The sequence below is a fragment of the Coniophora puteana genome, assembly GCF_000271625.1.
Source record: "Coniophora puteana RWD-64-598 SS2 unplaced genomic scaffold CONPUscaffold_21, whole genome shotgun sequence".
NCBI classification, from domain to species: domain Eukaryota; kingdom Fungi; phylum Basidiomycota; class Agaricomycetes; order Boletales; family Coniophoraceae; genus Coniophora; species Coniophora puteana.
Genome location: NW_006913073.1, coordinates 155,426 through 182,499, shown reverse-complemented (window position 1 = coordinate 182,499; position 27,074 = coordinate 155,426). Strand labels below are relative to the sequence as shown.

General features: G+C 53.3%; 6 protein-coding genes across 6 annotated transcripts; 1 reads left to right on the top strand and 5 right to left on the bottom strand.

Moving 5' to 3' along the window:
- The first annotated feature begins 1,099 nt into the window (after positions 1-1,099).
- Positions 1,100-2,014, top strand: CONPUDRAFT_85956 (carbohydrate-binding module family 13 protein). Its single transcript, XM_007777387.1, has 4 exons — positions 1,100-1,315; positions 1,382-1,419; positions 1,473-1,639; positions 1,710-2,014. The coding sequence occupies exons 1-4, from the start codon at positions 1,225-1,227 to the stop codon at positions 1,840-1,842; spliced, it is 429 nt and encodes a 142-aa protein (XP_007775577.1). The 5' UTR covers positions 1,100-1,224; the 3' UTR covers positions 1,843-2,014.
- Positions 2,015-2,080: 66 nt separating this feature from the next.
- CONPUDRAFT_85955 (DUF300-domain-containing protein) lies at positions 2,081-5,013 on the bottom strand. The gene is made up of 16 exons (XM_007777386.1): positions 4,762-5,013; positions 4,664-4,704; positions 4,575-4,607; positions 4,411-4,508; positions 4,335-4,342; positions 4,256-4,278; positions 4,101-4,194; positions 4,002-4,031; positions 3,926-3,949; positions 3,843-3,876; positions 3,672-3,786; positions 3,486-3,612; positions 3,399-3,429; positions 3,282-3,346; positions 3,114-3,219; positions 2,081-3,034 (listed from the first exon to the last, which is right to left on the bottom strand). Exons 1-16 carry the CDS (start codon positions 4,891-4,893, stop codon positions 2,736-2,738), a joined length of 1,260 nt encoding a protein of 419 aa, XP_007775576.1. The 5' UTR covers positions 4,894-5,013; the 3' UTR covers positions 2,081-2,735.
- A 931-nt stretch (positions 5,014-5,944) lies between these two features.
- CONPUDRAFT_170237 (uncharacterized protein) lies at positions 5,945-8,092 on the bottom strand (the record flags this gene model as incomplete). Its single annotated transcript, XM_007777385.1, has 6 exons — positions 5,945-6,016; positions 6,085-6,158; positions 6,287-6,388; positions 7,579-7,624; positions 7,687-7,832; positions 7,990-8,092. The coding sequence occupies 6 exons, from the start codon at positions 8,090-8,092 to the stop codon at positions 5,945-5,947; spliced, it is 543 nt and encodes a 180-aa protein (XP_007775575.1).
- Positions 8,093-11,967: 3,875 nt separating this feature from the next.
- CONPUDRAFT_160260 (uncharacterized protein) lies at positions 11,968-12,899 on the bottom strand (the record flags this gene model as incomplete). The annotated part of the gene is made up of 4 exons (XM_007777384.1): positions 11,968-12,231; positions 12,296-12,476; positions 12,593-12,793; positions 12,859-12,899. 4 exons carry the CDS (start codon positions 12,897-12,899, stop codon positions 11,968-11,970), a joined length of 687 nt encoding a protein of 228 aa, XP_007775574.1.
- A 351-nt stretch (positions 12,900-13,250) lies between these two features.
- Positions 13,251-15,167, bottom strand: CONPUDRAFT_67720 (MFS general substrate transporter; the record flags this gene model as incomplete). Its single annotated transcript, XM_007777332.1, has 7 exons — positions 13,251-13,646; positions 13,714-14,008; positions 14,058-14,636; positions 14,695-14,718; positions 14,775-14,820; positions 14,869-14,904; positions 14,966-15,167. 7 exons carry the CDS (start codon positions 15,165-15,167, stop codon positions 13,251-13,253), a joined length of 1,578 nt encoding a protein of 525 aa, XP_007775522.1.
- A 6,925-nt stretch (positions 15,168-22,092) lies between these two features.
- On the bottom strand, positions 22,093-26,490 carry CONPUDRAFT_133260 (mannose-6-phosphate isomerase). Its single transcript, XM_007777383.1, has 12 exons — positions 26,249-26,490; positions 25,757-26,143; positions 25,417-25,663; positions 25,048-25,347; positions 24,884-24,888; positions 24,583-24,733; positions 23,422-24,452; positions 23,283-23,363; positions 23,161-23,210; positions 22,894-23,096; positions 22,673-22,827; positions 22,093-22,621 (listed from the first exon to the last, which is right to left on the bottom strand). The coding sequence occupies exons 2-7, from the start codon at positions 25,901-25,903 to the stop codon at positions 24,034-24,036; spliced, it is 1,269 nt and encodes a 422-aa protein (XP_007775573.1). The 5' UTR covers positions 25,904-26,143; positions 26,249-26,490; the 3' UTR covers positions 22,093-22,621; positions 22,673-22,827; positions 22,894-23,096; positions 23,161-23,210; positions 23,283-23,363; positions 23,422-24,033.
- Positions 26,491-27,074: the final 584 nt, after the last annotated feature.

Here is a 27,074-nt window from a genome sequence, read left to right as displayed (position 1 = left end):
ACCACTAGGCCCGGGTAGACGGGTCGACCTTAATCACGTAAACTCGATTGGTATGCTGAGCAGCTCGAAAATACCATCGTGTCTGAATATTGAATACTGGCTCTATAACCACCGGATATTCCAGACGTCCAATTGCTAGGCAAGAAATGGTCAAGTATCGCGACGGGATTCCGTGCTGATAGGACAGCTAGTGGGTATCAAGTCATTCATAACATGAAAATCCTTTCGATTTGTAGAAAAACTGCCGCGCAGAATTGTGGACGTAGAGTACATACTGTATCGAGTCGGAAAGATGAAGTACTGTTGTTAGACGGATGTGTTGCCAGTACTTCAGTAGAGGAAATGAACTTGTGTGCGCGGACGAGTCGCCACAGTCGCACTCGTCGGCATTGGCCGGAAAGATTGTCCCAAATCTTGTACATCGGTTGTAGCCCGGTTCTAAGCGCTTGTGAGGCCTTACAACCGCTTGCAACCGGAAGGCTCAGAGCAGTGCTTATAACCTGATCCAAGAGAAGAGTCGTAATTAAAAGTAGGTTGCAAGGGCGTTACAACCCGTTGCAACTCGGTTAGAATGGCCTGCAATTGAGTAAAACGCGCTTAATGGTTGCTGGAGGGGTTGCAAGCGGCTAGCAACTCGCTTCAATGACGTTTAAACCATTTTTGGACTTTACGGTTGCAACCCAAAATCGATTTTTCCGACAATAAACTCCGCTGACGGATGCTGGAAGCCCGTCTTGCGATCCGATGGTGCGCTACATCATTCCTCCTGTCCAGACTCATCGATGTCATCGCGGATCGAGGCAACTGCCACAAGAGTCCATGCAAGTCCATGCCGCGCTCGCTTTGTGGCAGAATATGCATACGTGGCTACTCGAACGCAATGCAGCGAGGCACGATAGCGTCAAGTGCTCCTATATCGATCTACTAAACACCTCGTGGCTTGGAGATGAATTGTGCATAACAGGTAAAGCCGACCACGAGGATCATTCACTGAGACACGTTGGTGCCAAGCACTCCAGAGTACTCCTTGGGAGGGCAATGCGAATGCGTCATTGGTTCCATTGGCCTAGCTCGACTGGGACTGCATCCTCGGCCGCCCTTCATACTTCCTGCTGCGGGACTGTCATTGTCTGACGTCTTGCTGACGCTACAGCCTTCCCTGACTCACATATAACTCCCATCGTCTCAGCCGTCCGAGACCATACCCATTCTCTTCATATCATCATGGCACGCATCCAATCGGGAGGACTGTACAAGTTCATCAACGCCAAAGGCGGCACAGTGATTGACCTCTCTGGGGGCGACAACCGCAGCAGTGCGTCTTATTCTTCTCCATCCTAGTCAATATCCGTCCATCGTAACTGACCCGGTTATCCTCTAGTCATCGGATACCCAGAGACCGGTGGTCCCAACCAGGCCGTGAGTAATCTCGTCCATGAACGCGTTGAATCTAACGCACGACACCTGTTCAGTGGGTCTTTGAGCAGACCTCAGACGGTCCGTGGACCATCCGCTCCGTCTCTAGCGGAAAGTTCCTCGGTGTCGAGGACAGCTACGGCGACGCTACGCCGGTCGTAGCAGTCGACTCACCGTTCCGGTGGGACATCTGGCCGGACGAACAAAACCCTGGTCACTACAGGTACGGTTTACTACTAACGTCTAATTCGGCAATTGTCTATCAAATGACTGACAATGTGTTCCCGCTATAGGTTTTTCGTCCCCAACACTCCGTTTGTCCTGGATCTGGCTGACCATGGCAATCCTACGCCTGGCACACCGGTCACGCTTTGGACTCAGTGGGAAGGAACTAACCAGTCCTGGAGCGTTGAGCCTGCCCAGTGATCACATTACTGGAGTCAGTATGAGGAAGTGAAATGACACTACTATAACAAAGAATACGAGTGTGTACGAGTTTTCAACGAGTCGCTATACAATAACTCAAGTTGTGTACCAAAATTTGGCATGAGATGTTTCTGCACAGTGAATGAAATGTTATCGTGTTCGGCCTAACCCCTCTATTAAAGTGGATACATTCACTTGACAAAGGGATGCGAAAACGACGTCAGAATTCTGTCACCATCAACCATGAGCTGAGAGTCTATATTCCATGGACACATCGGCACTATAAAGTCCGGCGAGACATCATGCCAAATCAAACGCAGAAGGTATGGCTGACTACTGTATCTCACATATTTACGTGGTATCACGAGCTAATACGAGGGGGGAATAAAAGAGAGAGGCAATAGGAAAAAGAGGAGAAGGAAAAGGGGGAAAGAATATAACAGTCCGTCCACCTTGCAGATCAAACCCATCGCAAAAGAAAACCAATCCGCAAACCTCGTTTACCTCGACTACAACCGTACTCTCCATCACCAGCCCCAAGGCAGTAAATCCCGACCGCTATCGTCAATCCATGGCTGTGGTCGAGTTCACTCCCAACCTTCCTCCGTACCCATTTCCTGGACTCTACATGTGCCGCCAAACATCCTCGAGCACCGTCTTGAGCCGAAACCAGAAACGAGGCCAATTATATATCGTACACGCAGGTGGACGGACCAGTCGCACGGGAATCGGGAGAAAAGACAGTACTGTCGATGACGTTGAAGCGAGAATCGAAGAAGACGCACAGGACAAGGTAAGGGGAAGGGAGGGTAGGGACAGAATCGGCGCTTTCAGTCATTCATTCATTCTTGGACTCTTGAGTTGTTCGAATCTGCAAACCAAAAAACCGTCGCTCAGACCGGAACATCGAGGTTGGACGCGCTCCGCGAGGCGCTGGTGTACGGGTAGGGCGCTAGCCGGATATTTTCGTCGTAGCTCGTCCGCGGACGGATCGCGATCGGGAACTCACCGCCGCCGCCGATGCCGCCCACCGCGCCCGTCTCCGCGAGAGGCTTCCTGTACGCGCCGTCCACGCCGAACGCCTCGCCGAAGTCGGGTCGGTTGTCCCTGTTGGGCGTGTGCGTGCCCGGCCGGCGGAGCGCATACGCGAAGAAGAAGCGCATCGAGCCCCATATTTCGGTGAAGAAGTCGCCTGGAGTGGAAGAGGGGAAAGAGAAGGTGAGTTACGCGCTTGAGATAGGTACGGGGGGAGGCCCAGAGCGACGACGTACCGTAGTTGATACTGTCCAAAAGTGGTTTTCCGATGCTCGTCTTCTCGCCAGTTTTATATTCACCAGCGGTGAACGCCCAGCACATGAATGCAGAGAAGAACACCATCTAGGATGACAACACATCAAGCCCTGCGCAAGCACGCGCCGAGATTTGACTGATCGCCGTACCTCAATACATATCGTCAGAGCCGTGAGACCGTTTGCGATGTTCGTCGCGGTCCAATACTCGGTAGCTGTAACATGATGAGACGATTTGTACCATTCCAGGAACGAAAAGAAACCGACGCTTGATTACCCGTCCTTCAAGAGTGGTGAACTAGACGAGCGCGACGTGAACAAAAGACGACTGCGAGAAATGCAGGGGATACGCACGACGAAAGACTGGTAAAATGTCAACATGACGATAAGCTTGATAGATAAAAACTTTGCAAGCGGCCGCCGTCCGGCAAGCTCTTCCTTGGTGAGAGCGTAGAACAGCAGCAGACCGTACAGAGCGATACTGGGGGACAATCTATTTGAGGACGAGCACCCTAGCGATGCAGATATATTTTTACCCACCTGATGCTGACGAAATCTATGGCCTCAAGATAGACCTCAGCAAAGTGTATGCTGTAGGGCCCTGCCGGGCAGAGCACACCCAGCGCGTTGGTGACGATGCCAGCAATTGACACGGCTGAAGAAGCAGGTTGAGCACAGATCCCGCGCATATAATCAGCAAAGACGACGTACCAGGTCGAATGATGACATATTGGAGAACAGACCACTGTGCAACTATCGGCGGATGGCCCCATTACGCGGCAATGAGAACATACCTTGAGAGTGTACATAAAGTACGCCTGCGAACACGAGGTCAGCCATTGACAGACACCGCGTGATTATGATCCACACCTTCGTCGGTCGATATCGCCAAAAACAAAGCTAGTTATCCAACACGATCAGTTCACGCGTATCCACCTCGAAACCAGGAACGCGGAACAAAGCACGCACGGGAAACAAGAGTCTCGTCTTGTCTTTGCGGACTAAAGCCTTCTCTGCGCTGTGACCGGTGGCTGTGTTGGCTACATATTCAATGAGGAGCATGCTAATGCCAAGACGCCGCGGGTCAGTAACATGCGCAGGTTCACACGAGTAACATTACTGACAGGAATGCGCTCAAGGTTACGGCCTGGCGAGCGTAAGGGTCAGTGGTCTCGGCGTGCTGCGTATGAACGGGGATCGCACCTCATAGGCTGGCCAACAACAACAAAAATGGTCAGCATAAGGGGGTTGCTATGAGACGGCGAAGTGAAGAGCGTACCTGCTTCAATAAGAGAGTAATAGTCGTAGGTTCGGAAGAAGCGGTAGGAGAAGAAGGATATGATGGCGTAGACTGGAGGCATGTACAAAATCCGCAAACTTTGCATGGGTGAGCGTAAGCCAAGGATGTATGCGCTCTTGATCGCAAGAACGAAAACTACTCACATCTGACGCTGTTCGTGCGGCCGAGTATAATTGCTGAATCGGAACACGCTCCATTTACATCGCAGCGAAAAAAGATTAGGGCAACATACCGACAGTGTTGCAAGACCGAGAACATCGATATCAAGAGGGTCTGTGAGATGACAGTTGGGATGCATGAGCAGCGACCAAGCAAGAAATAGACACGCACGAGGGCAGCACACCCTCCCGCAATAGCCCATCCTATCCGATGCTCATCCCAGTGGAGCGAGTCTGAGTTCCAGAAACTAGACTGATCTGTCGTCTGGGTGTTCTCGGAGGGGCATGAGTCCGAGGTGAGCATCGTATTGTCGTTTTAGATGACTGCGAAACAGAGAGCGTCGGGGGTATCCTAGACGTGTGGTGAATGGCGGAAAAGGAAGGACTGGGAGTAGGAGAGGGGACGAAGGCGAATCTGGCCAGCCAGTACCTTGTGTTGGCGGGCAGGAAGAAGGTTGGCGGTACTGGTATCAAAGGCAGGCCTGGGTCGTGAACGGATGGGCGGGAGCGTGGGTGGTTGCAATTCCGCTGCGCAGCCGGACTACAGGCTCCGAGTCTCCGAACAATAGGGGACTTATTAGGTAACTACGGTACCCAACTATATAGGAGAGCCCTTGATTTGGCCGGCGGGAACTGGTCTGTGCGTGCGCTTGTCCGTTCTCGAGATGTGGACTTGTGTGTATGCGCCTCTGGGTGAATCAGGGGCGGACGAAGATCCATCCACTCTACTTATACCTGGCTTCGGCCCAAAATCACAGCTTTGCTGTGTGCTGATGACATGCTGATGATCCAACATATCCCGCGTCAGCGGGGGCGAAAAACCGAACGGGAATATAACAGGCAAGGCTCTGGCGAGGCACTAACTTGAACTTACTTAGCCTCAGATGTAGGTGCATCGCTGGTGAACTCGCCTTCTCTGAAGCATCTTGGCTATTCAACGCGGACTATGTGCCCTCCAATGATGCCCGCCAAGAACAAAAGGTTAGCCAGTTTAACTAATGCATCAGCATGCAGCTTTCATTGTTATAAGTTAGCGCCTCTCGAGCTCCATTCTTTGCCACTTGTCCCGAAGAACGCACCCTCGTCCGAGGCTATATCTATAACTCGTTTCCGGTCTGCACAGGTCTTCGCTGCCTCTCCTCGGAGTAGCCCACTCGACCTCCATGATTCAAATTGTTCACAGTAGACCCGCATGTCACGCATAGGAAGGTCAGCCAAACGATCGTAACTGCAATGCAAGTCGTACATCTAAATGCATGGTGGTGATGATACACTAGATCCCAGACATGATACTTGCTACGAGAACGCCAAATCCCAGTCATACACTCTCATATGGTACACTCCGATGGACGCATCTACTTCTTCTTGGGCGCCTTCCCGCCGACCTTGGCCTTGGCCGTCTCAGTAGCGGCGGGAGCACCCTTGCTCTGCAGCACAGCGTGGGCGATCGTCAGCACTAACTCGGTTGCGCCACGTTCCATGACCATCAGCTCACCGGAGGGGGCGAGGAAGGCTTGCCGGGCGAGGCAGCCTTGGGAGTGGGGATGCTGCCCGCAACGTTGACGGCAGCTGCACGGCGCACACGTAGGAAGCAACAGCGTCGACGTAACGTTCACATCAACATCCACAAGGACAAGGCGCGGCATGGATTCAGCTTAGCCGACGCCAACATGACAGCGACGAACCAGCGTACGTACCGCTGGGCTTAGCTCCCTTCTTAGGTGCACCGGCCATGATAGTGGAGTAGGTGAAGGTGAAAGGGGGTGGGGTTGCGAGTGGTGTCTGTGGTTGGGCTGCTGCTGGAGAAACCCTCAGCGACGGAAACCCTCGCTTTTATACCTCCCCCGCTCCTCGTATGTCAAAACACACGCGCAAAACATCATTCGCTGGACGCACTAATGCGTTATTTTGAACTCCCAATGCCTCATGTCTGCTCAATGTTGTCGAGGAATGAATACCCCCGTCGTGCTTCCGCCCTCACCCTCATGACGAAGCACCCGATGACATTCCTTCCTGAGGCCTTCCCAGTGCCGTTTCTCGTTGTGCAGCCCCCTTCGAGCAGGCAAGGTCCGAGCGTACACAGAGATGGTCAGATATGAATGCGATGCGTGGTGGTCAGTCGCCGCGCCTGAGCCAATCCCGTCCGTCTTCTCGCTCTCATTCAGGTGTCTCGGGCCTGCCCAGGTCGTCCGGATGTACCTTCAGGCTTATCTACGGGCTTCTTCTGAGCGCGTAACCAGAGATGTCGCAATAGGGCAAGCAGTGATAGTACCTTGCCTGTAGGGTACGCGAACTCCTGTGCGCCGCAAGATCCGTGGTTGGTGCTCATCAAGTACCGTGACGTATGCGGATAGCGGTAATAACCAGCGCCCCTGGCACAATAGAGCTGACGTCCAATGATTACGGGCAAGTATGCGGAAGCTACCGAAGGCAGACCGAAATAGCGTCGTTCTTTCATCTCGGCGAATCCAGAAGACGCAAGCTGTAGGTTGACATAGAAGAAGTTGTTTGGCCATTTGACCACGTCGCTGAAAGTGTCGGTACGCACATCCCGAAGTTAACTTTACCCACCAAATCCGGGGCTGGGTTACGGGCAGCCATGCAATCCCAGGTGGTCCACTGCATGATTTACTCAGATGGGCCGTGCCTCTTCTGTGATCTTCAGCACATTGACATCCCTGGCGGGCATACGTACATCAGACTCACGCATACACGCAACAAGAAGACTCTATTCCCGTCACTTTGTGGTGAGCCGTGACCCATGAATAGCGATTACTTGCGCTTGTTCTTCCGCTTGGCCGACTTCGTAGGGATGCTTTCCTGTCCCTCGCCCGCCTCATAACGCGCGATGTTGCTCCTCCACTTCTCGAGGCCCACCTCAAAGGCAGCCATATCAAATCCCTTCCTCGAGAGGAGATGAAAAGTGACGCATATTGGATGCATCTCCCTCGTAAGTCAATATCAGGACAGAGGAAGAACAAATACGCACCGAGATCAGCGACAACACTATTATACGTAGCGTCATCGAGGAACAGCTATACAAAGCAGCACATATACGGATCAGCACACGATAAGAATAGAAGGGAAGAACATGCACCATCTCCTGCGGAATGTCTTTCCCCTCGCTTACATAGCTCGCCTGCACACGCCTGAAATGTCCCCTCTTGTCCGTGCCCTCGATCTCCGAGTTTTTCCAGTTGAAGCACTCCAGCGCGGAGACCTCGCCTTCCGCACTGAAGGTGACTTGGAATAGGCTGAGTGCCTTCTTTGCTCTATTTTGAAAGCTGCGGGGTTAGTTCACGATCTGGTTCTCTAAATGTTGAAAGGGACGAAACGCTTGGGAGCGGCACGGGTATATGCAGGATAAAAGCAGCCAATAAACATAAAGTCAAGCACTCACTTCCGGGGCCCAGCTCCTTCAGCACGCCACCACCTCCACATCCCGCTCCTTCATATACCTCCGGCACACCCTCGTACAGCGCGATCGGCACGGTCGCTGTCATACCCTTTCCCGATTACCCTAGTGGGATCCTTCTTGTCGGGCTCAACGTTGTTGTACCAGTATATATCTAGCGGCCATATGGTGAAACTTCGTGCGACAGATGAGGCGCTTCAGCCATCGGATGACTTAGTGTGGAGGGACGGTAGAGCGAACACTCACTCTAGATCGAGAGCGACCTTGGGGTATCGAGGGAGCATCTCAGGCAGTCAGGTAGTGATCAGAATATGTGTGGCTCAAACAAGCACACAGGTCTCTGCAACTGGTGAACATGGCGTGATGCATGATGTTGAGTTAGCTGAGTAGAGCGAGTTGGGTACGTTAATCGGTTCGACGTAGCAGCCGAAGATAGGGGCTAATAAGCCTTCGTGCAGAGAATGATGTTTTCTTGCTTCTGCGCAGGAACACTGGTACCCATACCTTGTTTGTGTTTACCTTGCCTCCATGCGTTTTACACGAATCGGTAAATTTATTCTTTCTTTCTGACTTTGAACGATGCATTGTGGTAATTGTGAAGACGGACGCGAGCCTGGCCATTCGGATTCTCCCGACGTTGGACTCGGAGCCGTGAGAATTTATCCCATCCTCTCCTTCCTCCACTTCCACCGCTACTCGTTTTCTCTCTATGAACTCGTGCTACCTGTGGGATCTGCGGACCGAGTCGGTCATTTCGGTCTGGCAGTGGTGCTCATCTCCAAGAAAAAGATGGGCGAGATGTCGTTAACGCCGGCGTACACCACTCCCGAGGAGAAGAAGCTGGCCTCCAAGCTCCAATGACGGCGCGGTCCGATTCATCGAGGGGTTGACAGGCTCGACAGCTTTCGTCCCGCTGAGCCGTAGTGGTTTTCGAACATACGGTTGCTAGGCCTCGGATCAAGGCGTAGTTTTCTTCTGATATCCACGGTAAAGATAGGCGTTTGGCTCGGTTGGAATCCTCTGCTGACGCTTCCAGGTGTGGAATATCGGTCAATCTAAAATCTCTTTGAGACTTATAGTGATGGGTCCCAAGTGCTCGGAGGTTCGGTGCTGTCTTCATGTCCTGATTTTCTTGCCTGCTTCGGTTTGCTCTCCAGTCCTCAAACCCGCAACATTTCTCATTCTTTCGTCTTCTGCTTGCTCCGTGTCTGTTGCCCTTTGAAAACCTCGTCGTTCTTGGCTAATACCACCTCGCCACTTCTCGCATGCCATCCCCGGACCGTTCCGCCTTCCGCGCCGTCGAAGGCATCGCCAACGCGCTATACAACTGCGCTCCCATCCCCAGCCTGATGAACAATTTCCCCCTCCTCTGCCAGCTGCTCGAGGACGATCGCACCAAGGTCAGGTTCATTTCCCCCTCTTCTAGATCCTCTTCCGGCTGGTCTATCGTCGGCAACGAATGCACGAACTCGCAGATTTCGAAGCTGCCCCTCGAGCTCCTCCGCAAGGTTTTTGTCCTCTGCCTCCCGGACGTGCGATATCGCGAGCCGCACACCCGATTCGCGCCGCTGCTGCTCATGCGCGTGTGCAGCCTGTGGCGCGATGCCGCAGGAAGCACTCCCGAGCTGTGGTGTTCGCTGTACATCCGCCCGTCGAGCCACACACCCAGGAGGCACGCGGATGTCGCGCTATACCACGCGTGGCTCGAGCGCGCGGGAAGCCTGCCGCTTGCGGTTGCGGTCGACTCCCGGTGCTGGTCGAGCGTGGGCGTCGAGAGAGAGCAGAGGGACAGCGCGCTGCGGTGCATCTCGAGCTGGGATGTGCAGGTATGCGAGCTCATGGCTGCGTTCACGCCGCGCTGTGCGGATCTGTATATCATCTACAGGCAAGGCAGGAGGAAGACAAACGCGACGCTTGCGAGTCTGCTGGAGCATGCGCGTGCACCTGAGAGGCTCGCGCTCGACCTCGAGGACCTGAAGGAGCTGTCTGGGTGCGAGGACGTAACGATGCTCCCGCCAAAGCTTGAGCTCCGGTGCGCGGTCGAGCAGGTCGCGTGTCTGAGGACCCTGGGTCTTGGGTGGGAGTTGGTGACGGAGCTACGGTTCGAGCCACAGGATTATCATGCGTTCGAGGAGATAGCGCTCGTGCGGCTGATGGAGATGTGTCCGAACCTGGTGCATCTTACGTTTGACAAGCTTGATTCTGTACTCGGTACACTGACTAAGGACTCGGAATTCGTCGCTACCATCCTCCCCAGCAAGCCCCCCTGCCCGCCTCCACTGGCAACAGCGTCTCCTTCGTCCTCCTCCTCTTCTCCTTCGACGACCACTCCAGCTTCAATCCCATCTGCGGAACCGTTTCTAGTGCACACCAGCCTGCGCTCGCTGCACGTGAACGTGCACAACTTTATCAAGATCGCGGTGGGCCTCATGCATCCCGACCCCGGCATCGCTCTGCCTCACCTGCGCCTGCTCACGGTTACGGTGCACGAGCCTCACGCGGGCGTGCTCGATCCAAAGGGCGTGAGCTATGTCCTGCGCACCTTTGTGGATTTTCTGAGACGCTCGGGGTGCAAGCACGCCGTCGACGTTGTGTTCACCGCGCGCGTCGTCCACCTGGCTAGCGACGGCGGTGGGGCAGAGAGCGAGGCGTACCGCGTCGATGTCGCATCCAGTCCCAAGCTCGCGTCCGCGTCCGGTACAGCGCTACGCGGACGCGGACACAGCGATTCTGTGTCCGTTACGCGGATGGGAATGGACGAGCTGTCGGAGGAGGGTCAGCACTATCACAGGTGCGCTGAACACGGGTATCCACCTTTTGGTTGCGCGACCATGGCAACTGACGCGCTTGTCGTTTTCGTGGTGCTTAGGCTCAGCTTGCGCCCGATGATCAAGATGCGCAAGTTTAGTATCTGCGAGTTCAAGAGCCAGACGCGGTACGATCGCAAGCGCGCGTCGACGTCCTTTTGCATGGGCGAGCTGGGCGTCACGGCGGCGAACGTCACAGGTAAGCAGCGGGTGAAGACGGCTTGAGAAGGTGCCGATGCGGTGCTCGTGCTTGTGCTCGAAAAAATAAAAACGGCAGATACGGTTTCATTGTTTCGCTTTCGCCCCTGCGTTTATTTGGTGTTGACAGCATTGGACAAATCGGTGACTGCATTGCATTTTTTGCGCTCTCAGTCGTCGCGAATGTTATGTCACAGTAGAGGGTTTTTTGTTGTAGTTTTTCTTGCCATTTCTTCTATATCTGCCATCCCGCGCATTCAATACGATACCAGCCACCAGTCAATATCCATGCATTGTACCACACTTTTCTTGTCTCTGCTCAAACACACTGTGCCTTGTAATACCATTGTTAATTGGGTTTAAAACGAGGTTTACACAAGTTTAAGTCGGCACATGTTGCCAGTGAATGGAACGAGAATGAACTGACTATAGTCGTAACGACTTTTATTAACAAGGACATATACTTACTAATGATATAGGTCTCTTTGTGCCCATATATGAGAGCGGTTATCCATGTTGAGGAGTTTCAGACAAACGCCATGCTGAATTTCGTGCATCTGGCAAAATAGAACTGACGTCCAATGGTTATGGGCACGTATGCGGAAGCTACCGAAGCCAGACGGAAATAACGTCGTTCTTTCATCTCGGCGAATCTAGAAGACGCGAACTGTGGGTTTGAGATAGAAGATGTTGTTTGGCCATTTGACCACGTCGCTGAAAGTGTCGGTGTGCGCATCCCGAAGTTAACTTTACGCACCAAATCCGGGGCTGGGTTGCGGGCAGCTACGCAATTTCAAGTAATCCGCTGCATGATTTACTCAGATGGGCTGTGCATCCCCTGTGATCTTCAGCACATTGACATCCCTGGCGGGCATACGTACATCAGACTCGCGCATACACGCAACAAGATGGCTCTATTCCCGTCACTTTGTAGTAACTTGTGACCCATGAATAGCGACTACTTGCGCTTGTTCTTCCGCTTGGACGACTTTGCAGGGATGCTTTCCTGACCCTCGCCTGCCTCATACCGCGCGATGTTTCTCCTCCACTTCTCGAGGCCCGCCTCAAAAGCAGCCATGTCGAGGCCTTTCCTCGAGAGGAGATGAAACGTGACGCCTGCAAGATGTATCTCTTTAGCTAGTGAGTAGTCACGACAGAGGAAGAACAAATACGCGCCGAGATCAGCGACAACACCATTATACGTAGCGTCGTCGAAGAACAGCTATACAAAGCAGCACAAATACAGGTCAGTCACACAACATCCATAGGATAGCAAGAACACGCACCATCTCCTCAAACGGAATGTCCTTCCCCTCACTTGCATAGCTGGCCTGCACACGCCTGAAATGCCCCCTCTTGTCCGTGTCCTCGATCTCCGAGTTCCTCCAGGTGAAGCACTCCAGTGCGGAGATCGTCTCGCCTTCCGCGCCGAAGGGGACTCGGAAGAGGCCGAGTGCCTTCTTTGCGCTATTTCGAAAGTTGCGAGGTCAGTTCACGATCTAGTTCTCTGAATGTTGAAAGGGACGAGACGCTTGAGAGTGGCACGTGTATGTGCAGGCGAAAGATAACCCATAAACACTCACACTTCAGGTGCCCAGCTCCTCGAGCACGCCACCACCTCCACATCCCGCTCCTTCAAATGCCTCAGCACCTCCGGCACACCCTCGTACAGCGCGATCGGCGTCCGGTCGCTGCCATAGCCTTTTCCGATGACCTTGGTGGGGTCCTTCTTGTCGAGTTCAACGTTGTTGTACCAGTCTATGTCTAGTGGCCATATGGTGAAACTTCGTGTGATAGAGGAGTCGCTTCAGCCTTCGAGTGACTCAGCGAGAAAGGACTAGGCGCTCACTCTAAATCGAGAGCGACGAGCTTTGGGTATCGAGCGGTCATCCTAGGTAGTCAGATAGAGCTCTGAATCTCTGAGGGAGGAAAAGCGCGCACAGGCCGCGGCAGGGGGGTAAAGTGACTTCACCTAGTGGGCGTGTTCTGTGGTTGGGACCGAAGGGACATCGGAAGCGGAACTCCCGGCCCGATTGCAGCGACTTGAAGAACAGGGGCTAGTAGCGATGATGATCATGCTTGGATTATGCCTGGGCAACGTCGTCAACGGCGTTATCAATGGACAAGAAATACAGTGTGTAGTAGTCTAAGAAGGCGCTCTGAGCGCATCGTACATCCGTCTAAGTATGTAAGAGCAAAATAAGCATCGATCGATACAAGAACGATAAGCCTCATATCCGTCTAAGGGTTCCCCCTCTCTGACTCTGAGTCCCCTTGCATGGCATACCCAACCTCCTGCACCTCGGGCATCTCTACTTCCTCTGGTCTTCCTTCTTCTGGAGCTGTTGCCTCAGGAGACTTCTCGCTCTCGTTCTCGTTCCTGCTTGCATTATTCCCCGCCTCCAAATCCCGCTTTTCCTTTTCCTTCTTCTTCCTCTCGTCTATGACACTCTTTCTTGACTCGAACCCGCCCTGGTACCCCACCCACCTGTACCGCGACACATGCGGACCACGGACGAACAGTATGAGGATCATGAACCCGCAGAGGGCCATCATGAACCCGCCCAGCGCACGCCAGCCATATTGCAGGAAAACGGTCGTGCCAGCTGATGTGCCAGCTACTTGACCGGTGAACGTCTATAAAAAACACGAAATAGAACGTGCATGAGCGCACATAAAGCTGGTAAACGTCCCGAGAACGTACCGAGAGGATGAGAACAGCGTTCAGCCGAGAACGAGCCGAGGCATCGATGCTGAACACGTTCGTCGCGACCGACACCTGCTGCGTCTGGCGGAAAACGTCCAGTCCAAAGCACACGATAACGACAGCGCCGATGCTAACGGCTCCGGCGCCAGTCTGGATGGCAGAAAACACGAGCATGCCGCATGAGGCGATCAGGACGCCGTACCATGGTACGAGCCTGTCAACGAATCGTCCGGTGAATGGTGCGGTCATGACGCCCAGCATGCCTACGAGACCGAAGAGTCCAATCACCAGCCTATCAAGATGTGTGGTCAGCTTGCGAGTCTCATATGAACTCAGAATACGTTACTAACGTGGAATAATAATAGGGCGGCCCGCCCAACAAGAACGTGAGCGTGACCCAGAACGCCGTAAAGCAAGCGCTCGACGCAAAATTGATCAGCATCCCCTGCACGAGCTGCGGCTCCGTCACCACAAACTTCGCCATTGTATACAAGATATCAAAGTACGTCAAATTCTTATTCTTGGCCGGATAATCGGGCAGGAGCAAATACGCGCCGACGAACACGACGCCCTGCACACCGACGGACATGTAGTACACCACGCGCCAGCTCGTGAAGTTGCCTATCACGCCCGCGAGGACACGGCCGAGCAGGATGCCGAGCAGCAGCCCGGAGAGTACGACCGCGAGCGCGGATGCGCGGCGCTCTGGCGGCGCGAGGTCCGCGGTGAGCGGCATCAGGATTTGCGGGACGACGGTGACGATCGCAGCGAGGAAACAGAGCGCTTGGAAGGCGATGAGGTTGGTGGTTACCGCAATGCCGACGGTGAGCAGCATGCACATGAAGACGAGCGCGATGATAAGCTGGCGCCGCCGGACGAGGTCGCCTAGGGGAGATATGAGGAGAAGGCCGAGGGCATACCTGGGAGATAAGCAAGTGGGTTAGTAGATATTTGTAGAACGAGCGCGCATATACCCACCCTGCTTGCGTTAGGGTCGGAATTCTAGGTAAGAGCGTCGGTTATTGACCGTGCTGCGCACTGTAACTATCATAACGCACGTTGAGACCTTTTCGTACGAAACACCAAACGAATCCGAGAACTGAACTGCAGCACATCAGGCTCGATTTAGTCCAGCAGGCGCGTCGAACGTACTGAGCAATGGCTGGCAGTAGAAGAGGTTGGCGACCACTGAAGCACAGGTCAGTATTCAAACACATGGAACGTAGTTGTTGACAAGAAGGTTACTTACTGAAAGTGCTCGCGAAGCCGAACGAGATGTTCATGAGCAGTCCAAAGTGGAAAGGCTTTTCGGGTTGATAACGAAGTCGTCGAGGAATCGGAATGAACCCGAAATCGGTCGTCGGGTACTGCTCAGCAGGAGCCGCCTCCTGCTCCTCCTTCGTGCCTACATTCACTGGAACCTCGAAAATGGTGGCCGTAGGTGACGCCATGGAAACGGATGGATAGACACAGGAGGCCAAGCGGCGTTATCGTTCAAGGTCAAAGTCCCTCTTTATAGAGTCGACTCTTCAGCGCCTCGACGCCGGCATCGTGCGTGGTGAGGGAGCGAAGGGGAGCCGGCGGAGCCTCACGGCCGCCACGAGACCGAGATTAATGGACGCAAAGTGCAGATTGCGACATCGCCGAAGACGATGGCAGACCAAATGGCATTCTGGTCGACGGATAAGAAGCGGTTGTACGACGGACGAGAGAGACCAAGCACCCTGATTCGCTGGACAGACATTACCGGCTTATCTCGGGCATCGGTTTGGCTTCATGAATAGAGCTCACTTTGATGAACGCCCGCGCAGACCCGCATTCCTCGGGAGATTGAGGTTTATACATATGGGGGATAAAACGTCAGGCACCGGGTCGTGTTCCTGGCGTTTGTAGAGACGCTCAGCACAGAAAAGTAATATTGCTGATGCTGTTGCGCTATTTAGAGAGTTCTGTGAGACAAGTGATGTCGAAGATTTATAAGCTCACTCAGATTGGGATCGAAGACCTAGGGTTATCTGTCCCGCCGAAGAGAGGTCTCGACGTTCAAAAACGTTGGGCTGAGGAGCCGAGGATGCACGTCGATGATATTCCGCCTTGACTCTGGTGGCGGGACGCTTACATAAGCCAAAAACCCCTATCTTGTCCGAAAACCTGTCACGAACTCACTCTCGACATATACCGAATTGCACCGGTGCGATCCACTTAAAAACCACATAGGAACGTCTTTTATGTGTGTATATAGATGGCCAACTCAGACATCACTAAAAGTGCAGTGGAATTACATGCAAGCAATAAGGCCCACAATCGCTTACAGGGAGCACAGTGGTCGAAGCGACTTAGGGTACCTCGCAAGTCAAACAAAGCAGCTTCAACTTTGACAAGACGAGGAGGATTTGGCAGAAGCCGATTCAAGCGTGTCAGCATCCGGTTAGGGTTACAAGGCTGAGTCTGCTTACAGGCACTGTGACCCTTGTAGGCTGTACAGGCGCTGTGTACAATGCAAGGCCAGGTGACGAGTGCAGTGGACTAGCGATCACATCTCTTACAAGCCAATTTATGATTATAGCACACTTGTAATTTTCCATTGTTATAACATACATGAGCCGGACTAATGTACAGCAGCAATAGTACATGACAAAAATTAACATAACAGTTGACAACACAAGAGAGTACACGAAGCATGCAGATGGTCAAGAACACATCCAACTCGAGTGGACGAGAACAGGGGCTCAAGAAATTACCTTGAAGAAAGCGCGTTGAATAAGAGAGCGGCAAATAAGTATCATGATATGAGTGACAAGCTACAGAAGTGGGCGTGTTAGACTCGGAAACACGACAGAAGAAACGCACGAGAGGGTATGGGGACCGTGTTTGACATCAGGGAAATCCCGCGAACGTTACCACACATTGTGACGTATTGTCAACTTTGCATAAAAACGGAAACATCGCAACGGCGTCGCAATGCATGGTAACAAACACAACCAATTAGATTACGGTGGCAATTCAAGCAACGTATTGCGGTGATTACAATGTAAAGACCATGTCAGGAACTTAACATAATAATGGTAAAATAACAAAACCCGTGGACAGAGTGCTTTGTTGTCTTCTCCTTCGGGGTGTGCATTTGTTTGATGAATGATATCTAAGCTGTGTCGAGCAGCACGATTGATATGAGAATCGAGCTAACTTCCACTGGCATTGTAGGCCCGAAAAGTAAGCCATTGCATGTTATGATGCGCAGTATGACGTCAATGCACGGCACTGCAGATTAACTCGGCTGCAGCTATGCAAATTTGGAGTAAGTCCAAGTAGATCCGAGACGCACCAAGTTCTTGCGCACCACAAGAATACAATATTCATTAATGTTCACACAGCGCTCGCGAACCGACTCCACTGATATCCCCAACGCATTCCGAAATCGGCACATTGATCAGCCTTCGAAGGCATAAAAAGCACGACGGGGACGCAAAGTTCTCGTTGTTGAGTCTTCCACTCCCTCTTTCCCCCACTCACACTCTTTTCTAACTAGAGCTCAGGGAGAATGCCAGTGCGATGGTGAGTCGTGCCTTGATACGATTCTTCGTTCATGATAGGAAGCTCACACGACTAGCTACAGTGCCATTTGGTGCTGGTGATACAAACTGGAATGGTGGAATCCTGGATATGGTGCCTCCTTTTCTCGTATCATTTACTCTCGACATCATGCTCACAGTCCTATAGGGTGATGTCATAGAATAGACAGTATAGTTTACACATTGGTTGTCTATTGTTTTATATAGCATGGATAATAAAATATTCTGTCGTACATATCACAGCTAAAATGGAACAGTATAAGTGAGTAGTTCAAGTTGCGGCCAAATGTTCGTACATTGGACCACAGTTCTTCCGGACATTATATGTCAATGCTGGTACTATGGTGACACACACCCGACGCAAATGTAACAAGATTGTATTGTTATTGTGTTGTGTAGATATACTAATTGTGACTAAATTAGTTATACTTAGTAATGTCTCGGGCTCAAATATTTCATGCGGATACCAAGTCCATGCAATACTATTGCGAGTGCGCTCGCAACTTTAGAGTCAGCGTAACAACCCGTCGTAATGGATTATAATGGATTATGTACGTGGTAATGCGTTGTGTGCGTGCTCACGCCGTCACCACGCTTCACCATGCCATGATCACCTACAGAGGAATTTGCTGATGGAGGGCCGGGACGCACGTCTGTTGCCTTGGTAGGCAGTCTGTCCTTGTCAGAGGCCTTAGCGCTGATGTCCGAATTGTGAGGGGGAGATGACAGGCAGCGAGAGGGTGGTGCATCATGACGGGGAGAAGGTTGGCAGCGAGGGGAAGTCAGGCGAGAGACGCCTGTCTCTTAAGTACCAGAAGCTCTGGCATTCCAAAGTCCTTCTGCTTCTTCTACGCCCTTTTGTCCTTTCACCCGTTCCCGCTTCTCTGGTTCTCTTGCTTCTCCCGAACCTCCCGAACCGTCATGAGCTGTCTACTTCTGCATTCAGACATTCTGGGATAATGAATCTACACTATACAGTATATATATTGGCTTGTAGTGTGTGGTTGATTTCGGATGGTCGCAGCCAAGTAGAATATAGGGGAGTTGCCGCATTTGTCATCGGAGTCTAAAATTAAATTCGCGACGCTGTCAATTTTCTCTTTCCACTGCAGACATATTGCGATTTTCCTAATACAAAAAGTGGCCGAAAAAGGCGTACCGATGAAAGCCTTTTCTGGTCAGCTTTTGCTGTAAGAAAAATCGCTGAAAAGTTTAAATTTTCACCTCGGGGTTTACATTTTGGGGCGGAGAATGGATATTATGTCGTCCAAATTTGGAAATTTAGCGCCGAATATGGTAAGCCGTACTTTTTACCAGCACAAAATGTTAACAATTGTTGGCCAAAAGAAAACCTTTTCCTGTTTCAAAAAGGGGCACAAAACTCGGAGGTAAAGGCTTTCATCTCGCCGCCTTTTTGTCTGGATCTCGTCCCCGATAAAAACGCTGATTGCCTGCAGTGTTCGAGTCCCTGTTGTTTCTTCGCCGCTCCGCATGTGCTGTCACACATACAGGAAGTCGCTCTTGGGGCACAAAAATTGTTCTGGGTGCTTCCCTTTGACAGCATATGGTGAATTCGGCCCCAAAAACTAATGCTCACCTAATACACTACCACGAGAAAGAGCTGTGCATGTGTGGGTTACTAACCCTAACCTTAGCCCGGAGTAGTGCGCCAGCGCGTACAAGCCCGGTGTCAGAGTGTGAGTAGTCTTGTACTCGGGTATCAAACATATACGATTCTGGCAAGGCAGCGACATAAATATAGTGACGATGACAAGCTAACTTGACGCTTTGCCAAACGGCACCCCATTTAGACAATATCTCACATGGCTTTACAATTCGAGCTCGAACCTCACAGTGCCTTGCACGCGCGATTCGAGTTCTGCAGACCTCCGGTATAATTTACAAGAGCTCGTATATTAATGTAATTTCTCAGAATGCATGATAAGGTCAACCCTATTCTGACAACGGCCACAGTGGTCGATTGTCCGGCCGCACTTTCTGTGATGGATATATAAGCAAAAGATAAGTAACTGTGCGAGACAAGAACATTATATTTTAGCAAGTATCTTAGCGTCTAATACCTGGCTTTGGCAGCGCAAAGGTCGCGAGACAGCACATCTACACGTCTGGAAAGGACCCAGACTTAAGCTGGGGGATATTTTAAAAGTTATGAAGAGCCCATGAGGTAGTTTACGTCCTCGTCTCGTGTCTCGCGGGCCAACATAAGCTGCTGCATTTGCGGGATCTTGATGTTGCAATCTGTCGGCCCATACATGAAAATAAAATCGTCTAAACCCTGCTTATTTATTCTTTCTGAGCTGATTCAGGTTAAGACATAGGTAGATAACCAATGCCGGGCCTATCGTACCACGTTTTCCTCCGTCCTGAGGCTGTTACTGCTGTCGCGACGGCTCCGACGCGCTCATTTGTGATCATTTGATCTTAATTTTGCGCGTTGGGACCGAGATCTCTGGTGCATATTCCGGCTCAACAGCTTCAATTATTACCTCGTGTTCTCGAGTGAAGTCAAGCTAATTGACGTTTCAAAGATTGTTACAGAAGGGTTTTGCGAATTTCCGAGTTTTAAGTATAGATATTGACTCATCAGTAGGCGTATCTCATGAATAGACGATGGGATTTTATCAAGCTTCTGAAAAAGTACTATATAGCACTTTTATATCATTTAGTCTCACCCAAGTATGAAGCCAAAACGCCTGGTTTCCTCTGTATATTTTGTGGTCGTCTGTCGGGCATGGTCAGGGGCTACTTGCTTATGTCAGCGCTCCGCGCTGCTGGCGGGCGTTGCATTGACTCCGCCGCCCCGCAAACCTGTGATCGGACTCTCAATTTGCTTCCGTTCCGACTGTCCTCCGCCAGCCTCAAGCCCGACTTTGCTCTCGGGAAGCTCAGGATCAACGTCGTGACGCAATCCATCCAGACATTTACACCATATCTTGTCTGATTGCAAAGTGTATGTCGAACACACTCTCACCATTCTGCGGAAAGAACCAAGTAGCGCCCACGTGCACTGATCTCATCGACCACAGCACTGGCGCTTTGACTGATCAGACCCATTTTGTTCACGTCTACCATCTACTACGCAAGCTCGTTCGACGGGGCCATAACATCAAACAAGCCAATCACCGTCTACAAGAATCGGCAACTCCTGACAGACACTGTTGCAGGTTCCAACCTACCCATTCCCTCGCTTTCGCAGGCCATCGACAGTCCCGGCGTTTTCAGCAACGGAGTCACGCAAGCAGAACTTCTACGACGGAAAGCTCCGATCCACAGTCAGGGCCGCTGTCGTGATCTCATCATCATGGGCGCCGCAATATAAGATGTCTCCGAATCTTCCTGCTGCGCGTTGCGCAGGCAGAGGACCACATGCCTCCGGGCTGCGAGATTGGGACAGACCGCAGTAGACCTTGAGCTTATAAGAACGTGGTCTCCCGCTGCGCGTGCCCACCCGCTACAAATACCCCACCCCACCAAACGCCCTCGCCATGGACCAGGCTACATATCCTTCCGACGACAAAAAGTACCTGCTGAGACAGCAGGAGGGTGACGACATCGCGGCTCTCGAGTCTCCAATCAAGGTTCCATACGACGACGATACACCATACGACGATTTGCCCACTTCCGTGCACTTCCATCATAATAGGAGGTCTCTCAAGCATAGAATCTGCAAGGGCTTGATTGCATCGCTCGGGATATACCTAATCACTAGCGCATTCATACACACCGTTGTTGATATCAGCGGCTTCATGTCAAACAGAAGCGTAAGCTTTCCTCTCTTACTCGTACATCGTAGTACCCTTCACTTACGCTAAAGTGCCCCACACACCAGTTCTTCGGTGACCACGACCACCATCACGACGTGCCCGCCGCGGTGCCCGAGCCCGGGGACGGCACCGTGCACCAGTGCATCGCCGGCGGGGATTGGGTGTCCTACGACGACAACCACCATCACGACCACTTTCCTTACCACGCGCAGTCGACGCTCAGTCTCCCCGTGGCGGACGCCGAGGCGCTGTACCTCTTCAGCCGCGGCACACACCAGGCCGGCGCGATCGACGTCGTTAGCTCCGGCGAGGCGGGCGACGAGGCCGAGGTGGTTTTGACTGTCGGGTACTACCATCAGCGTGTGCTTGATCATGCGAGTGTGTGCCATCTTGAGAGGGCGGATAAGGAGCACGGTGTCGGCATCTTGGTGCGTTCCGACGAGTCGCTTTCGTTCGGCCCCTCGTTGACACGCCGGATGTTGCTGTCAGACACCAAAATGGCTTCCCAGCCACCAGGGTAACCATCACATGCTCAACTTCCATGCGACGGTCAAGCTCCCGGCAGGCAGCGACAACAGTGTACTGCAAGTGAAGAAGTTCGAAACGGACATGCCCATCTACGTCCACAGACTCGGCGACCTCGCACAGTCCACGGCATTCCAGCACCTGTCTCTGAAGACCTCGAATACTCCCATTCACGTCGAGGTTAGCGCATGTTTTCGTGTTGCTAAATCTATATGCTAAACCCTGCTCAAGTCCGTGAGCGTCGAGGAGGGCTACATCCAGACCTCCAACTCCCCGATCAGCGGTCACTTCAGCGCGTCCTCGCACCTCCAACTGCACACCGTGAACTCTCCCATCAAGGGCGAGATTTACCTCCTCAACCAAGGAGACGATGCGACGAGCCTCGACGTCCACACCACAAACGGGTAAGCCTCCCTCCGTCTCTCCTGGCCTGGGTTTCCACTCGAATTAACATACGGCCACTCCATCAGCAACATCGACACAACCGTCTCCCTCGCCGCCTCCCCCGACGGCCCAGGCACCGGCGGCGCCTTCGACGTCCAGGCAAGCACCGTCAACGCCCCGCTTCGCCTCGCATTCGCCTCGTCCCCTGCTGGATCCAAGCTGCGCGCCTCGGCGCGCACGGCCAACGCGCCCGCGACGGTGACGCTGCACTCCGCGTACGAGGGCACGTTCCACGCCGAGACGTCGCTGCTCGGCGCGACGCTCGTTACGCGGAGCAATGTCGAGGATCCGGCGGGCAGGGGCCGCGCGAGGGTGTTTGAGGATGTGAGGAAGGGGAGGGGGGCGGCGAGTGGGGCTGTTTATTGGGCGGATGAGCAGGGTGGGAGGGTGGGGAGGGAGAGGGGGAGGGTGGAGGTTAAGACGTCGATTAGTCCTGTGAAGTTGACCGTTTGAGGTTTCTGATATGCTTGATGTGTCTTTTGTTCTATTTCCATGTAATACCTTTAGTGTAACTCACGTACGATCTGAAGTATCATCTCTTTTCCTTGTTTGACTTCCGTCACGATGATCTGATACACACTGATACAATCAAACCATGCATACAAAACGCGATACAGGTCGCTCTTTCACCCTCCAAGCACCTCCCTACAGTCGCACTCTAACCCCAGAATTCATCGAGAATCCACGACTGGTTCTGGCCACGCCACTTGCCCCAAAGCTGAACGGCGTACGCGCTACCGTGATCGGCCAAGTCCGCGTTGAAGTACATCCCGGGTATCAAGAGCCTGCAACCCGTGGTGAGCATCTCGGCCTCACAATTCTGCGTCTGAAGACGCTCCATTGAAACTAACCTGAACGCGTTCGCCTCCCTGTCGTCCTCGAACCCCTCCCCGGCGAACGCCTCGTAGTTCGGGACGATCTGCCACTCGAGCGGCTCGCCCTGGCCGATGAGACGCACACCGTCGCCGGGCGCATCGGAGATGCCGATGAAGACGCCCGGATACTTGACGGACTCGATCGACCAGAAGCCGCTGTCCTGCTGGAAGAACCTCCACTTGTGGTGATAGCGCGATGAGCAATCTATGCTGATCAAACTGGAGTGAGGGATGGTGGCTTACAGCTTGGTTGGCGCCTTCCTCTCCGCCGCCTTTGTCCTGCCAGCCGATGACTATTGGTTGGTGTAGGTCAGATACAGTATCTCGACGGGGGGTAAGGCGCAATCAAGGTAGACGAAACGTACTAGACCTGTTGTCCTCAGCAGAGAGATCGAAGACCCTCTCGGGGACCTGCAGATTCCTGATCTTGTACGTTCTGCCGCTTTCTGGAGCCATGGTGTGTAAAGTGGAATCGAGCTGCTCCTCGAAAGCAGTTTAACGCACCTGCTTTATACCCTCACTCTATCACGATGGCCGCGAGGGTGGGTCCCCCACGTGTCGGAAGGCACAAAGTGAGTATTCACGTTCGTGGCGGATCTAGTCGAACGCCGTGCCCAGCACTACAGTGTGATCTGAACCTGACCCTCTGATATGAATCTAATCAGCGTTGAGCAAGCTTGACTTGGTCTGCCCACAAGCCCCATGACCTGGAAGAAGGTACCATCCTCACGAACCGGTGTTATGAGCCGCTGTTGCGACTGCTTTTGACCAAATGGAACAGGGCGAACAAGGCAGATGATGTGAAAAGAAGGGAGGGCGATGAATGAAGCGATGAAGCTAAGAGATGGCGCACACATTCCGAGCCCATACTTGGTGGTAGCCTCAAGAAAGAGGGTGCTACTCCAACAGGCAAGTCGCTAAGAAGAGATTGGTGTATGAACAAGTGTAGCCCGGGTTTGGACTCCCTTGGCGCCACAGTGTTCAACACAGGGGAGCAGAGCCTTTGTAGGCAGTTCCGATACCGGGTGATCCGATTGGCTAAAAGTACATAAACTAGAATCAATAACCTTCTTTTCTGATAACGCTTTGCCTTCTATTGCTCACTGCACCTCCCCTCTATTCCTCCACAAACGCGCGGTACACCACCAGCGTCCCAGACCTCGCGGTGAAGCTCACCGGCGTATCCGCCCCGATAAAGATAACGTTCCCCGAATGCAAATCGAGCGACTTCTGGCTCCCCCACTCGACCGCGCCCGCGCCCTCGACGACAATCGCGATCGACGGCCCCGCGATCGCGCGGTGCACCTCGGGCTTGCTCGGCGCAAGCGTCGTCTGCAGCACGGTAAAGTCCGGGACCGGCGGGTCGTAGCACAGCGTGGAATGCGCGCCGGGGAACGGCGTGGGCTGGACCATGTGCTTGGACACGGCCGAGGGCACGTACGTGAGCACGGAGATGAGGTTCGGCACGTCCCGCATTTTGGGGGTCAGACCGGCGCGGATGACGTTGTCCGAGTTGGCCATGCATTCCATGATGTCTGTTTAGATTTGTAGTAGTCGTGAGGAGTGGTGATTAAATGTAGCAAGGTGAGTGTGCGAGATGAGATGAGTAGAAGCGAGGTAGGGGTGGTGTGAGATGGCGATCAAAGAGAGCTCCAAATCACGCACCTCCAGACACATACGCATGCGGCTCCCCGGCGCCCAGGAAGATCGCCTCGCCCGGCGCCATCGTCACATAATTAAGCACGAACACGCAGAACACCCCAATGTCGCCCGGGAACTGCTCATTCAGCCTCAGCACCAGCTCGCGCACGTTGTCCTCCACGCTGTCGAGCGCCCCACCCGCCACCCCCCCGACCATCGCCGCCCCACCCGTCGCCGTCCCTCCCGTCGCCTTCCCACCAGTCGCCTTCCCACCCGTCGCTGCCCCTCCCGTCGCCGACCCGCCCCTCACTATCCCTAGCAACACCAGCCCTGCTGTCGCCACCCCTCCCGTCGCCGCCCCTCCCGTACTCGCCCCTCCCGTGCTCGCTCCTCCCGTGCTCGCTCCTCCCGTGCTCGCTCCTCCCGTACTTGCACCGCCCGTACCCGTCCCTCCCGTACTCGCCTCCCCTGTACTCGCCCCTCCCGTACCCGCTCCGCCCGCCGTCGCAGCCGCCTCGTACCGCGCGACGAGCTTGGCGAGCTGCGCCTTGACCTGCGACTCGTCGGCGGTCATGAGCGCGGCGAAGAGATCGCGGAGGCGCTTCTTCTGGTCGGCCTCGGGCGAGGACGACGTGAGGGCGAGGAAGGCGGAGGTGATGGCGGGCGGAATGAGCGCGGCGAACTCGGGCACGGCGCGGAGGTAGGCCTGGATGGAGGGGACGGGCATGAACCCGCAGAGCGCCTTGAACGGCGTGAGGGCGAGCGCCATCTCGGGCTTGTGATTAGGATCTGGAAATGAAAGGTGAGGAGTGAGGAGGGTGTCTTGTCAGTCATACTCAGGGGCCGAGATATGCGTACCTTTGTAGATGTCGGGGTGGGAAGCGTGCAGCTCCTCGGCCGTCTTCTTGTCTGGGTGGGTCTGGATGCTGAGCGCTTTCTCGATGGCGAGGACCTTGAAGAGGAAGGGCAGGTTGCCGTCCTTATTGTCGAAGCGGCTCGAGATGGATGTACCGATCAGCTGCGGGCAGTGGGCGAGGAGCTGAGGGAGGGTGTTGCTCGAGCCAATCACGCCAGAGGGCGACTTGGTGTGGGTGCCCATCCATAGCTATGGGGAGTGGCGTTGTAGTGAGCATAAGCATTGAGCAAGAGCAAGTGGCGGAGCGGTGAGACGGTGGCACGGAATGGAGAAGAGACGGACCTCGGCGTATGGAGTAGACTGCTTGACGGTAAAGCCCGGAATGCCCGCCCCTGCAGAGAGCTGGGCAACCTTGGAGTCTTCACCGACCTTGCCCCAGTCATACGACTGGCTGGTTGGTGCGATGCGGAAGACGGGGTCGACGGCCATGGGATGGGATAGACTGATAGGGCAGCTGTAAAATGATAATGCAGATGATGTAGATGTCAGTTTAAAAGGTTACCGTATGTCGATGGGCTCTTGGGCTGAATACCAAATGTTGACGCTTTAATGCGGAATGGCGGGCGCTTGAGAGCGTCGACTGACTGGAGCAGCAATATATGTCTTGATTGGCAGTTGTCATCACCGCAGGTGGTGGTGCCACCAAATAGTCGGCTCAGACGCTCACTCCTGCCTCCTGGTATCGCCCATGTGCACAATGCAAACCAACCTGGGATACTCACTGACATTCTATCGCCCCGAAGGTTATTTACGGCAGCGAACAGGAAGCGAGTTTGACATACGGAGCGCTCCCAATAGCTAGGTTCTTCACGTTACGAAGGCCTTGTGGGACTCGAAATGAAACCTAACATTGCGTGAGTTGGACTCTTGTCGTAATTGTTAACGAATGCGAGCAAGAACGAGATGGAAATTCATACGCGCAAGCCCTTGAACCAGACAAGAAATGCCGCGCTCCGCTACGGCACAATTGAACGTTCGAACACTGATGCAGATGGGCGAGGACATGAACAAGATTAGAACACGTGTGAACTTTCGTCTCCCGCAAAAGACAAAGGGCAATAACCCGTCCTAACCCTAACCCTCAGGTCACGGCCAAGCCAGAGTAAACGTTGAAGATACGGGTAACACCTTGTGTGTTCTCCTAAAACCTACTGGCATAAACACATCCCCAATGCCCCACCACACTGTCTCCCGATATATTGTAGGAGTCAGGTAGGTGAGCGAAAGAACTCCCAGGCGTACTGCTGTGCCTTCATTCTCTCACCCACCACTTGCTTGGCTCCATGATCTTTCGTCAACTACTTAATACGAACCACATGTTCACATTGCAAAAGACGGATATAATGGTCTCCTCGGCCAGCAGCAACACCGTCGGTTGCTCAAGAGACATCGATCGCTGAGGCTTGAATTGGCACACATCTTGGATCCGACGTACCTCCAGCGCTAGCTGTTCGTTACTACGTCTCAAAACGCGTGAATGGCGCAACCTCGTGAGGCCTCCGCCGTCCTGGCCATTCGGTAATTTGTGAATGATCAACAGATTGTAGCTATAAAATTCGTTCCTATTCTCTCATCTCTTCTTTAACTCTTCAAAGAGGTA

Coding starts and splice junctions, on each gene's coding strand:
- CONPUDRAFT_85956 (XM_007777387.1), top strand. CDS start 1,225: ATGGCACGCATCCAATCGGGAGGACTGTACAAGTTCATCAACGCCAAA. Junction 1,420..1,472: donor CCGGTGGTCCCAACCAGGCC/GTGAGTAATCTC, acceptor ACACCTGTTCAG/TGGGTCTTTGAGCAGACCTC. Junction 1,640..1,709: donor CAAAACCCTGGTCACTACAG/GTACGGTTTACT, acceptor TTCCCGCTATAG/GTTTTTCGTCCCCAACACTC.
- CONPUDRAFT_85955 (XM_007777386.1), bottom strand. CDS start 4,893: ATGCTCACCTCGGACTCATGCCCCTCCGAGAACACCCAGACGACAGAT. Junction 4,705..4,761: donor CGGGAGGGTGTGCTGCCCTC/GTGCGTGTCTAT, acceptor GTCATCTCACAG/ACCCTCTTGATATCGATGTT. Junction 3,035..3,113: donor TTTGGACAGTATCAACTACG/GTACGTCGTCGC, acceptor CTTCCACTCCAG/GCGACTTCTTCACCGAAATA.
- CONPUDRAFT_133260 (XM_007777383.1), bottom strand. CDS start 25,903: ATGGCCGTCGACCCCGTCTTCCGCATCGCACCAACCAGCCAGTCGTAT. Junction 25,664..25,756: donor AGTCTACTCCATACGCCGAG/GTCCGTCTCTTC, acceptor CACTCCCCATAG/CTATGGATGGGCACCCACAC. Junction 25,348..25,416: donor CCACCCCGACATCTACAAAG/GTACGCATATCT, acceptor TTTCATTTCCAG/ATCCTAATCACAAGCCCGAG.